General features: G+C 48.6%; 1 protein-coding gene across 1 annotated transcript; it reads left to right on the forward strand.

The window, feature by feature from the left end:
- The first annotated feature begins 418 nt into the window (after window positions 1-418).
- Window positions 419-8732, forward strand: LOC147099498 (uncharacterized). The gene is made up of 3 exons (XM_085969689.1): window positions 419-1260; window positions 1958-2104; window positions 7785-8732. The coding sequence occupies exons 1-2, from the start codon at window positions 837-839 to the stop codon at window positions 2056-2058; spliced, it is 525 nt and encodes a 174-aa protein (XP_085825815.1). The 5' UTR covers window positions 419-836; the 3' UTR covers window positions 2059-2104; window positions 7785-8732.
- The last annotated feature ends 4036 nt before the right edge of the window (window positions 8733-12768 follow it).

Genomic DNA, 12768 nt, shown 5'->3' on the forward strand with positions numbered 1-12768 from the left:
CACTCTCTGTCTCTGTCTGTGTGTCTGTGCCTCTCTCGGTCTCTGTCTGTGTGTCCGTGTCTCTCTCTGTCTCTGTCTGTGTCTCTCTCTGTCTCTGTCTGTGTCTCTCTCTGTCTGTGTCTCTCTCTGTCTCTGTCTGTGTGTCTGTGTCTCTCTCTGTCTCTGTCTGTGTGTCTGTGCCTCTCTCTGTCCGTGTCTCTCTCTGTCTCTGTCTGTGTGTCTGTGTCTCTGTCTGTGCCACTCTCTATCTCTCACTGTGTGTCTCTCTCTATCTCTGTCTGTGTGTCCGTGTCTCTCTCTGTCTCTGTCTGTGTGTCTGTGCCTCTCTCTGTTTGTCACTGTGTGTCTGTGCCTCTCTCTGTCTCTGTCTGTGTCTCTCTCTGTCTGTGTCCGTGTCTGTCTCTGTCTGTGTGTCTGTGCCACTCTCTGTCTCTCTCCCCCCACCCCTCCAACATTTACATACAAACACAGCCCCGTCGTCCGTGCTAACGTCAGAGCTGGTGCTTTGATTCGAGTCCTGCTGTGCCTTTCACAGCGCTCCCGAATAAATCGGCAGCGCTCAGCTTGCTCAGGGACAGAAGTGGGGAAGCATTGACTCCTTTAACTCTGGGCTGCGCGGGAAGGGTTCCTGGAATTCGAGTGCAGGAATTTGCAGTCTGTTACATGCAAAAAAAAACTCAACTCTCTGCAAAGTTTGTCGACTCCTTGAACAGGGCTGAATTATTATTTATTTTGGTTAAGAGCAGGCAGTCTCCGGCCTTGGGTTTGTTTAAAAAAGATTGCAGGTTTTTTTTCGGAGGGGGGGAGGTGGGTGGGATTATTTTGTTGTTGTTGCAATGTCTCATTTGGCGATGGATGAGTCTGAACGGAGAAGGCAGCCCAGGTACCTGAACAAGACGGTGTGCAGGAGTTTATTCGGGTCGGTGGATCACGAGGAGTTGAGGAGAGAGTTGAAAAATCAGCTTCGGGAGATCAAAAACTCCCACTGCCAGAGGTGGAACTTCGACTTCGAGAACCACAGCCCCCTGGCTGGGAATTACATCTGGGAAGCCTTGGACACTCGGGAGCTTCCCGTTTTCTACCGGGACTCCTCTCCTCCCGGCCCGACCACCGCCCACATCAGCTGCGACCCCCAGCCCCCCAGTCCCAAGCCGGGGCTGGAGAGCGGCGACAGTGCCAAAGAAAACGGGGAAAACGACCGGAGAAGCGGAGCGAAAACCCCCAGGAGCAGGAAGAGGGATTCCCCAGCCCCCATCACAGGTAGGTTGTGAAATCAACACCATTAAAGACAAAAAAAACATGCAACTGCTGGCCTTCAGCATGAATGGCGCTTGTTTACAATGTCGCCCTGTTCTAGACCGTCCAAGGCTGTGTGTGTGTGTGTAATATATATAGGTCAGTTAAATGCTTAGTGTGAGAAATGTTGCCCGGTTTAGTGAGCGCAAAAGTTTTGCTCTTTGAGAGTTTGAAAAGTTTGTAAAAGTTACCCAGTGATCTGCAAGTTTGTGAAAGTTGCCCAGTGAATCTGCAAGTTTGTGAAAGTTGCCCAGTGAATCTGCAAGTTTGTGAAAGTTGCCCAGTGAATCTGCAAGTTTGTGAAAGTTGCCCAGTGAATCTGCAAGTTTGTGAAAGTTGCCCAGTGAATCTGCAAGTTTGTGAAAGTTGCCCAGTGAATCTGCAAGTTTGTGAAAGTTGCCCAGTGAATCTGCAAGTTTGTAAAAAGCCCTTTTCTTGCCCAGTTTGTAGTTGTTTTGATGAGAGTTTTGGGGGGTGACTCCTTGCAGAGCTCGGTGACGTTGCCTCTCAAACGTCTTGCTTTGCTCTTTTTGGAAGAGCCACACCCTTCAATTAAAAGCCCGTTAAAATATTAAAGTGCAGCTCTGTGTGTGTGTTTGTGTGCAGATTTGCCTTTAACCCCATCTCCCTCTCTCTCCTCCCTCGCTCTCTACATCTACAGATTTCTTTGCCAAACGCAAGAAGACGTTCGCCTCTAAGCTCGGTGTTGAAACACCGCCAGCGATTCCCGGGGAGAAGACACCACGTAAAAGGATTCGGTAAAAAAAAACAACCCCACATGGGTCAGCCAGGAAGCGAGAGAGGAGAGGTCAGTCTGAAATCAGAGAACTTATATATATAAATAAATAAATAAATATTGTGTCGGTGCTCAGCTCAGATGCATTTGTGATCAGTTTGCACCGGGGGCATTGCGAATATTTAAATCGTGCACATTTTAAGTTTCTCAAATAAATTATTTACTTTCCAGGCTTAATAACGTGAACCCCTCCCCTCCCACACCCCCTTTCTCAGACAGATAATATCCCCCTTCCAACAGCCCGATGGAAATCTATTTTAATATGACTTGATTCACATTAAAAGAAAAAGGAAATTAAAAAAAATAGTAACAATTTAACATCAATTGTGTGAAGGACTCGCTACAATTTGGACTGGTTGAAAGTGACGCGGCCCCTTTTTTTTAAGTGTCAGTTTCTCTGGGTGTTGAGAGTTGTTCCTCTCTTAAGCTGAACTCTTGGCTGTTTATGGGCTCCTCCCCCTTACATCACCTGTTATTTAATATCTCCCCCCACTCCTCCCCCTGGATCATATTGAGGTTTAAGATTCCCCATCCCTCCCTGACTATCACTCCCTCCCCCTTAGATTTGCAACACAGGGTTGTGGCGGGAAAGAACAGCCCATTCCCCGGGGGAAAAGGGGGAGGGTCTGTCGGTGAGAGGGAGGAGGGATGGTCTTCAGGGAATTCAGCAAGGGAGGGGAACCTGAGCTTGAGTTACCCAGCAGTTCAGACAGCACACACTCTAGGGGCTGATTAACACTTCTGCTTCGATCCCGTATGTTTAATTTTTGCATGATAATTTCTAATTACTTCCAAAGGCCAGTGCTCAACTTGTACACGTGTGTTTTGCCAATGACACTTTGATTTGCCAAACACATAGTTGTTGCCTACTGACCCCTACTCTGTCAAGTTTTAAAGTTGCTTCACTTTTTTTAAAGTGTTTTGGCAAACTAATTTTATTTAGGAAATGTGTGAATGTCAAATTGCTCTGAATTGCATCTCATCTGATTCCCCCTGAGCGCTGTTCTTTTAAGTCCTCCTTCCGCACCCCCCCCCCCCCGCACCCGCCCCCATCCTCAGGCTGTTTCGGTGCGGGCTCCCAGGGAGCTAACATAGAAGATAGGAGCAAGAGTAGGCCATTCGGCCCCTCGAGCCTGCTCTGCCATTCAATGCGATCATGGCTGATCATCCAAATTCAGTACCCTGTCCCTGCTTTCTCCCCATATCCCTTGAGCCCTTTAGCCTTAAGAAATATATCTAACTCCTTCTTGAATATATTTAATGAATTGGCCTCAACTGCCTTGTGTGGTAGAGAATTCCACAGATTCACCACTCTCTGGGTAAAGAAATTCCTCCTCATCTCAGTCCTAAATGGCCTACCCCTTATCCTTAGACTGTGACCCCTGGTTCTGGACTCCCCGACCATCGGGAACATCCTTCCTGCATCTAGTCTGTCCAGTCCTGTTAGAATTTTATAAGTTTCAATGAGATCCCCTCTCATTCTTCTAAACTCCAGTGAGTATAAGCCCAATCGACCCAAACTCTCCTCATACATCATTCCTGCCATCCCAGTGACCGCTAGCGCTGTACTAAATCCGACTATAGTTCTGCTACTGGGCTGAACACACTCAGCGGTGGTGTAGGAATGGGGATAAATCAGCTGGAGTTCCTGCTCCTGCTCACTATCTAGTGACCTCTCTGCCAATCTCCCTCCAGCCCAATCTCCCACTGGAATGTGTGTTTGTGGACCATTGGTGCAAACGCAGAGGGTAGGGGAATGAGGATAGATGTGTTCCATACTTCCCCAATCTTTTTTCTTGTATGGGATATGTATCCCCACCCCCTGCCCCCACACTCCCCGAATCCTACAATTGTCCTTCAATTACCTCTTCTTCTTAGGCAGTCCCTCGGAACCGAGGATGACTTGCTTCCACATTAAAAATGAGTTCTCAGGTAACTGATGAGTCCAATGCGGGACCTACAGTCTCTGTCACAGGTGGGGATAGCAGTACGGCGTTCCGGTCTGTCACTGTTGGGGTTGTCAATGAGGGTCCTGACGTTCCAGGTCCCGAACTTCATTTTAAAGGGTGGAAGATGCCTGTGCGTGAATTCTTTTAACGTGGGGTGGCCATTGCACGCCAGCTACCACACGGGGCTTGACAGAGCAAGGTCTTGGTCCAATGGCAAGGGGATCCGAGACGATTGGAGACCAGGCTCTGCTACAACGGCCTAGCGCGCACGCACACACACACACACACACACTCCTACTGTCCTCCTTCCCGCAGGTCCTCTCTGCCTGGGTTTCATAGACTATAACCCTGTAGTAACAAAGGCATTAAACATTAAAAGATGCATCAAATGTTAAACTCAACTCGATGCTTCCTGTGGAGTCCAAAATAGTATCGTCTCTTTCCCACCCCACCCCGCCCCCCAACCCACCCAATCACCCAAAATTGGGCAACCCTCAGCATCTTAATACAGGAAGGAAACTCGTTTAACCGGCACCTAATTATCCGGAATTCTCTAATAACCGGCAAAATTCAGGAGTAGGTTTTGAGGCTTCCGTATACTGTATAATTGTGGCTGTGTAACCGGGGAGCTCGTACCTTTTGCCGTGTAACCATGGCTCCAGCACTTCTGGCTGTGTTATGGGGCTCTCGTATCTTGGGCCATTGTCACTCCATGTCCCTTCTTCCTTATCTGGAATTTTTGATCAACCGGCACCATCCCGGTTCCGTCGGTGCCGGCTACCAAAGAGTTTCCTGTAGCTCCAGTTTCACCTGATGGTGTGTGTAACTCCATTTACCTTCAATTACCCCCCCCCCCCCTCCTCTTCCTAATGCTTTGTACAAGTTTCTCCTCTGGTGTAGGCATAGGGTTGGGATGGAATAAAATGGAAATGCCCCCCCCCCCCTCGGTTGAATAGCTTGCCAATACTCAACTCTCCAGACTTGCTCACGTCTGCTGGAGTGAGGTACCGGGGGGGGGGGGGGGGGGGCGAGACACTGGGTCTGTGGAACTGCACCCCAACAAGGAGGGGAAGATTATTAAAGAAAAACATTTTAAAAAAAGAACTCCTCTTCATCTAACGCACAGCTGTCCTCCCGCTATCTAGAATTCGGCCAGATTGCTTTCTCACGATAAGACGGGGCTTCTTCAGTTCAGAGGTGGCAAAAACAATATTAGTGAAAATAATTTTAATTTTGCCACGATATATGTCCCTCGCTGGTTTCTTTCCCCTCCCGCTGCTTATCAGGGCAGCCACTGGTCAGTGATCTCCTGCCTTCTAATCGGGGGAGGGCTGAATGATCCGTAACAGTGATGCGTTGGCAGCGAGACTGTCTGCAAAAACCGTCAAGTGGTGACCTCCACCGAGGTATCCTGAGCGACTCGAGTCACCCTCCAGGGTCCAGTGCCCTAGGTGGCATGCTTTCATACCTCAGCTTGGAAATTCAAACAGAAAATTGCGATTCAAATTTGTTTTTTTGGTCCGCAGTAGCCTCCCGATGCTAACCGGAATCCCAGAGTCCCTGGCCTTGGGGTGGAGTGTGTGGCGGCTGTGCGAACATTTGTGCTCGGTCCACCATTGTAATGATAGATTGTCCCTCCTGGAGAGAGTGTTTGAGTTATGTAACGTTAGGCTGAGTTACTGGTGGTCACTGGTATGTCACTGGGGGTAGCAATGGGATCAATTTTGGGTGATGTATGAACAGCAACAACAACAACAACTTGCATTTTTATTATTCGCTCATGGGATGTGGGCGTCGCCGGCATTTATTGCCCATCCCTAATTGCCCCTTGAGAAGGTTAGCACTGTTGCCTCACAGCGCCAGAGACCCGGGTTCGAATCCGGCCTCGGGCGACTGTCTGTGTGGAGTTTGCACATTCTCCCCGTGTTTGCGTGGGTTTCCTCCGGGTGCTCCGGTTTCCTCCCACAGTCCAAAGATGTGCGGGTTAGGTTGATTGGCTATGATAAACTGACCCTTAGTGTTAGGGGGATTAAATACGCGGGGTTACAGGGATTGGGTGGGATATGTGTCGGTGCAGGCTCGATGGGCCGAAATGGCCTCTATCTGCACTGTGGGGTTTCTGTGATCTGTGAACTGATGTTCTTTGTAGGAGTTTGGTACATTGAAACTTATAAAATTCTAACAGGACTAGACAGACTAGATGCAGGAAGGATGTTCCCGATGGCTGGGGAGTCCAGAACCAGGGGTCACAGTCTAAGGATAAGGGGTAAGCCATTTAGGACAGAGATGAGGAGGAATTTCTTCACCCAGAGAGTGGTGAACCTGTGGATATGGGGAGAAGGCAGGGACAGGGTACTGAATTTGGATGATCAGCCATGATCTCATTAAATGGCGGAACAGGCTCGAGGGGCCGAATGGCCTACTCCTGCTCCTATCTTCTATGTATCTACAACTGAGTGACTTGCTAGGGCATTTCAAAGGGGCAGTTAAGAGTCAACCGCATTGCTGTGGGTCTGGAGCCAAATATAGGCCAGACCAGGTAAGGGTGGCAGATTTCTTTCCCTGAAGGAACATTAGTGAACCAGGTGGGTTTTTATGACAATCCAGTAGTTTCATGGCCACCATTTAATAGTAAAACGTCCCAAGGCGCTTCACAGGAACGCAATCCAGACAAAAAGTTGACACCGACCCAAAGAAGGAGCTATTAGGACAGGTAACCAAATACTTGGTCAAAGAGCTAAGCTTTAAGCAGTGTCTTCAGGGAGGAGAGCGAGGTTTAGGCAGGGAATTCCAGAGCTTAGGGCCTAGAGGGCTGAAGGCAGGGCCACCAATGGTCAGGTGAAGGGAGTGGGGGAAGCCCAAGAGGCCAGAGTTGGAGGAACAGAGTAGACTAGGCCGATATTCTCTCGAGTTTAGAAGAATGAGAGGTGATCTCCATTGAAACATACAAAATTCTTACAGGGCTTGACAGGGTAGATGCTGGGAGGATGTTTTCCCTGGCTGGGGAGTCTAGAACCAGGGGTCACAGTCTCAGAATAAGGGGTCGGCCATTTAGGACTGAGATGAGGAGAAATATCTTCACTCAGAGGGTGGTGAATCTTTGGAATTCTCTACCCCAGAGGGCTGAGGAGGCTCAGTCGTTGAGTATATTCAAGGCAGAGATCGATAGATTTTTGAATATAAGGGAATCAAGGGATATGGGGATAGTGCAGGAGAGTGGAGATGAGGTGGATGATCAGCCATGATCTTATTGAATGGCGGAGCAGACTCGAGGGGCCAAATGGCCGACTACTCCTGCTCCTATTTCTTATGAACGCAGATATCTCGGAGGGTTGTAGGGCTGGAGGAGGTTACAGCGATAGGGAGGGCCGAGACCATGGAGGGATTTGAACACTAGGATGAGCATTGACATGAATCTTGTCATTCATGTGGAAATGACTTATGAAATAATACTGGGCGGCCTGCTGGTGGCGCTGTCCAGGGAGAGTATAAATACTCGGGCATGGGCCCAGCTTGCTCAGGACATTCTTTAACAGGAACTAGTGAAAGACACAACTAGATTTCCATGTTGTAAAACAGTTGCCCAAGTGCCTAGTAGTTTTCTTACGTCAAGCATCATACAAGAAGTACATGGCAAAGCGAATTCGCTCCCATGATTTCCCTATTTGGCATATTGCTATCTACACACTAAGACAACCAACTTTTGGGCATGTAAATAACGTCGTCCCATTTCTGTCTTTCAGATACTTTTTTGCACTGGGTATTTCAATAAACCTCATGGCTTTGAGAGTTGGACAAATTCCAGCCATATCAAAGTTAATCAGATCCTGAAATGTAATAAAGCCGGAATGGAATCACCAAGAACAAAGGACAGCTTCAAGCCGCATGTATCAGGAGCCGGTCAGGTCTCTGGATTCTGGAAGCCTGCGGCTCTGCCCTTCCATCTGTGCCCTCCATGTATGTGGAACCCCCCCAGGACACACTACGCACTCAAACTGCACAACGATTACCTTTTCTGTTCAATATCTATCACCAAGCAGAGGGCACAGAAAAACAGTGTCCGCACCGAACAGACCCAAGAGGCCGTTAACAGCTGAAATAGTTGCCTTTGCGCGCGAATGGGAATCTCGACACGAGACAGGACGAAACTACCCTCAGATTGGCAATCTTACTCCAAGGTCGGGGTGGGGGGGGAAATGGAGAAATGCTGCACTGGTGCAGTAGGGGGCTCACTTTGCGTTGTGAGGTAGACCAGAGGGATTGTTATTCTGCGCATCTAACCTGAGGATCCTGGGCTGCAGTTACACTGCAGGTAGTGAGTGATTGGTATGTGTCGGGTGCAATATGTGCGGGGAAACCCGACCTCAGTCTGAGCAGCGGCGAGCTGGAATGCTGTGGATGGGCACTTTTACACGCACTGTACTGAGCTCAACTCCCCAGGCCACATCTGCTTCGTCCTGGCATTAGAAAGATGCCATATTAAAAAAATTTTTAAACTCACTGAGAGTCCCCCCGAGGAAAGTGACCACCACTGACATCCCCCATCTCGGTGAGCAGAAGAGTCACGAACAAAATAAAATTCTGAGGCCTGGAATTGGTAAAATCCCAACAGGCCCCAGCACTGGAGCATTGGGCAAATCCCAACAGGCCCCAGCACTGGAGCATTGGGCAAATCCCAACAGGCCCCAGCACTGGGTAATCCCAACAGATCCCAGCACTGGAGCACTGGGTAATCCCAACAGATCCCAGCACTGGAGCACTGGGTAAATCCCAACAGGCCCCAGCACTGGAGCATTGAGTAAATCCCAACAGACCCCAGCACCGGAGCATTGGGTAAATCCCAACAGACCCCAGCACCGGAGCACTGGGTAATCCCAACAGGCCCCAGCATTGGAGCACTGGGTAAATCCCAACCGGCCCCAGCACTGGAGCACTGGGTAATCCCAACAGGCCCCAGCACTAGAGCATTGGGTAAATCCCAGCAGACCCCAGCACTGGGTGATGAGCAGGTACCAAAATCAGGCTGAGTATTTCTGTGACTGCAACAATGTAAAAAGCCCCTCAAGGTTCTAGCTGAGATATTGACCCGTAAATAATGAGGGAAAATGGATATTGTGAAATAAATGTATTCAAAAACGATGAAACCTATGACGTTTAAAAAAAAACCCTTTAAACCTCAGAACCAGCAGAATTCAGCAACAATCAGACCTCCGCAATAGGGATCTTTGTACAAACTCTTGTAAAATAGAAAGAAATGACTCTATAAGTTATATTATTATGTATAAAGTTGCATACAGTTCATCTAAAATCCAGTGTAGCTGATGTTTTTGCAGAATGCTTGAAGAAATTATGTATAATTTAGATTATTTTTTATTTGCATGCATCCTAGGGTGATAGAACACTGAACATGTACAGAATTTGTTTGACAGTTGCCATCTCGATGGATTGCAGTTTAAATAAAACAAATCCATTTTTAAACCTGGGACACGTGGTCTGTGGCTGGGTCCTTATTGCTTTTGTAAAGCTTCCCTGTCTCTTCCCAATTCGACACCGCCAGCCGTGACTCGGGCAGTGGGCCGCACTCTCGCTTCTTGAGTCAGGAGGTTGCGGGTTCAAGTCCCACTCCAGCAAACCTGCGCACAGAAATCTAGGCTGACGCTCCCAGTGCAGTGCTGAGGGAGTGCCGCACTGCCTGGAGGTGCCGTCTTTCGGGTGAGATTTAAAATCGCCTCTCGGGTGGACGTAAAAGATCCTGCGGCACTATTTTCGAAGAAGAGCAGGGGAGGTGTCCTGGCCAATACTTACCCCGTGACAAACAGGACAAAAAACATTATCTGGTCATTATCTCATTGCTGTTTGTGGGAGCTTGCTGTGCGCAAATTGGCTGCCCGACATTACAACAGTGACCACACTTCAAAAAGTACTTCATTGGCTGTAAAGCACTTTGAGACATCCTGAGGTTGTGAAAGGTGCTATAGAAATGCAAGTCTTTCTTCCTCCATTTACCCGGGGTGGGGTAATGCCACGGCCTCTTGGAAGTGTCCATCCATTAAGAGTGCAAGACGGCGAGGCCATTAGACCGCGGAGGCGGGCATCGCCACAGCGCACAGTCTTGCCCTCCACTCCCGACAGACGCACGCACGTACGCAACACACACACTTTCCTGCAGGATAGCAATCAGGAATCGAAACGCTGCCTGAAATTTTCGTTGTCAACAGCCCCCTTCCCCCTTAGCCCAAGGGCACTGCCCCAATTGCACCACCATGGTTGAAATGAACGGATGGAACCTGGGTTTTCTTGCCCGGCATAGCTCGGTACCACGCTGGGCGGTGTATTTACCATCCGAGGCACCTTGAGAACCTGAGCAAGATGTGTTTTTTTCAGCCCAACTCAGTGTAGGCGAGGGATTGCACCCGAGACCGCCCTGGTCTATACAATAACAACTTGTATTTATACAGCACCGTTAAGGTAGTAGAAGGTCCAAAGATGCTTCACCGGAGTGTTTTCAAGCAAAATTTGCCATCGAGCCACCTGAGATATCAGGGCACTAACACAATAGCAAAATACTGCGGATACTGGAAATCTGAAATAACAGAAAGTGCTGGAAACACTCAGCAGGCCAGGCAGCATCGAGGAGAGAGAAACAGTGTCAACATTTTGGGTCGAACCCTTCAAGGGTTCAAGTGTGCCAATTTGCGCACAGCAAGGTCCCACAAAGAGCGACGAAACAAATGACCAGATCATCTGTTTTTGTTAGTCGAGGGATAAATGTTGACCAGGACAACAAGGGAGAACTCCCTTGCTTTTCTTCAAATAGCGGCCACGGGATCCTTTACAACTACCTGAGAGAGCAGGCAGGGCCTCGTTCTAATGTCTCATCTGAAAGTGCAGCGCCCCCTCAGTACTGCACTGAAGTGTCAGCCTGGATTTTTGTACTACAAGTCCCTGGAATGGGACTATGAACCCACGACCTCTGACTCAGAGGTGAGCATGCTGTCCACTGAGCCATGGCTGACACCTTAGACTGGTTTGAGGAAAACTGTATCCTTCACCACTCTTGCTGGGTTATTTATTATGGTTAAACACAAGTATGGACATAAGAACGTTAAGAATTAGGAGCAGGAGTAGGCCATACAGCCCCTCGAGCCTGTTCTGCCGTTCAATAAGATCATGGCTGATCTTCGACCTCAACTCCACTTTCCTGCCCATATCCCTTGATCCCCTGAGAGTCCAAAAATCTATCGCTCTCAGCCTTGAATATACTCAACGATTCAGCATCCACAGCCCTCTGGGATAGAGAATTCCACAGATTCACAACCCTCTGAGTGAAGAAATTCCTCCTCATCTGAGTCTTAAATGGCCGACCCCTTATCCTGAGACTATGCCCTCTAGCCTAGACTCTCCAGCCAGGGGAAACAACCTCTCAGCATCTAGTACGATAGCAAAATACCGCGGATGCTGGAAATCCGAAATAACAACAGAAAATGCTGGAAAAACTCAGCAGGCCAGGGCAGCATCCGTGGAGAGAGAAACAGGGTCAACGTTTCAGGGCCAAACCTTGAAATCTTGACGAAGGGTCTCGACCTGAAACGTTGACTGTTTCTCTCTCCACGGACGTTGCCTGGCCTGCTGAGTTTTTCCAGCATTTTCTGTTGTTCTCTCAGCATCTACCCTGTCATAAGAACATAAGAAGTAGGAGCAGGAGTAGGCCATACGGCCCCTCGGGCCTGCTCCGCCATTCAATAGGATCATGGCTGATCCGAACCTAGACTCACGTCCACTTCCCTGCCCTCTCCCCGTAACCCCTTATTCCCTTATCAGCTAGGAAACTGTCTATCTCCGTTTTAAATTTATTTAATGTCGCAGCTTCCACAGCTCTCTGAGGTAGCAAATTCCATAGATTTACTACCCTCTGAGTGAAGAAGTTTCTCCTCATCTCAGTTTTGAAAGGGCAGCCCCTTATTCTAAGATTATGCCCCCTAGTTCTAGTCTCACCCATCAGTGGAAACATCCTCACCGCATCCACCCGATCAAGCCCCCTCACAATCTTATATGTTTCGATAAGATCGCCTCTCATTCTTCTGAACTCCAATGAGTAGAGGCCCAACCTACTCAACCTTTCCTCATAAGTCAACCCCCTCATCTCCGGAATCAACCGAGTGAACCTTCTCTGAACTGCCTCGAGAGCAAGTATATCTTTTCTTAAATATGGAAACCAAAACTGTACGCAGTATCCCCCTCAGAATCTTGTATGTTTCAATGAGATCACCTCTCATTCTTCCCAACTCCAGAGAGTATAGGCCCATTCTACTCAATCTCTCCTCATCGGACAACCCTCTCATCCTAGGGATCAATCTAATGAACCTTCATTGCTGATTCATCTTGTTACTGTTTGTGGGAGCTTGCCACGCATAAAGTAGCTGCTGCCTCTTCCTACATAAGAGAACTCTCTCCACTCCATAGTCACTCGCTGTATACAGAGCACTTCCAGCCATGTCTGAAAGATGTGATAGGGGCTCCACGAAAAGCCAGTCTTAAAGATTCACACAGCCTGTTTTTTTTTCGAAATTTGGCCCTCTGAAGGCTTTCTTGAGTGTTTACTCCGAACGGGAGGATTCGCAGTAACCATGGCAACGGTGCATGGTCGGGGCTGAAAGATTCAACTGCTATACAACTTGGAGAAAAGCCGGTCAGGTGATGGCTGCTCTCTCGTTTCCCCTCCTCCCC

Source organism: Somniosus microcephalus, chromosome 28 (genome assembly GCF_052327205.1).
Source record: "Somniosus microcephalus isolate GS21.2 chromosome 28, FLI_Smic_1.0, whole genome shotgun sequence".
NCBI classification, from domain to species: Eukaryota; Metazoa; Chordata; class Chondrichthyes; order Squaliformes; family Somniosidae; genus Somniosus; species Somniosus microcephalus.

Excerpts from the sequence above, each read along its gene's own strand:
- LOC147099498 (XM_085969689.1), top strand. The coding sequence starts at position 837 with ATGTCTCATTTGGCGATGGATGAGTCTGAACGGAGAAGGCAGCCCAGG. Across the intron at positions 1,261-1,957 it reads TTCCCCAGCCCCCATCACAG|ATTTCTTTGCCAAACGCAAG; the intron begins GTAGGTTGTGAA and ends CTACATCTACAG.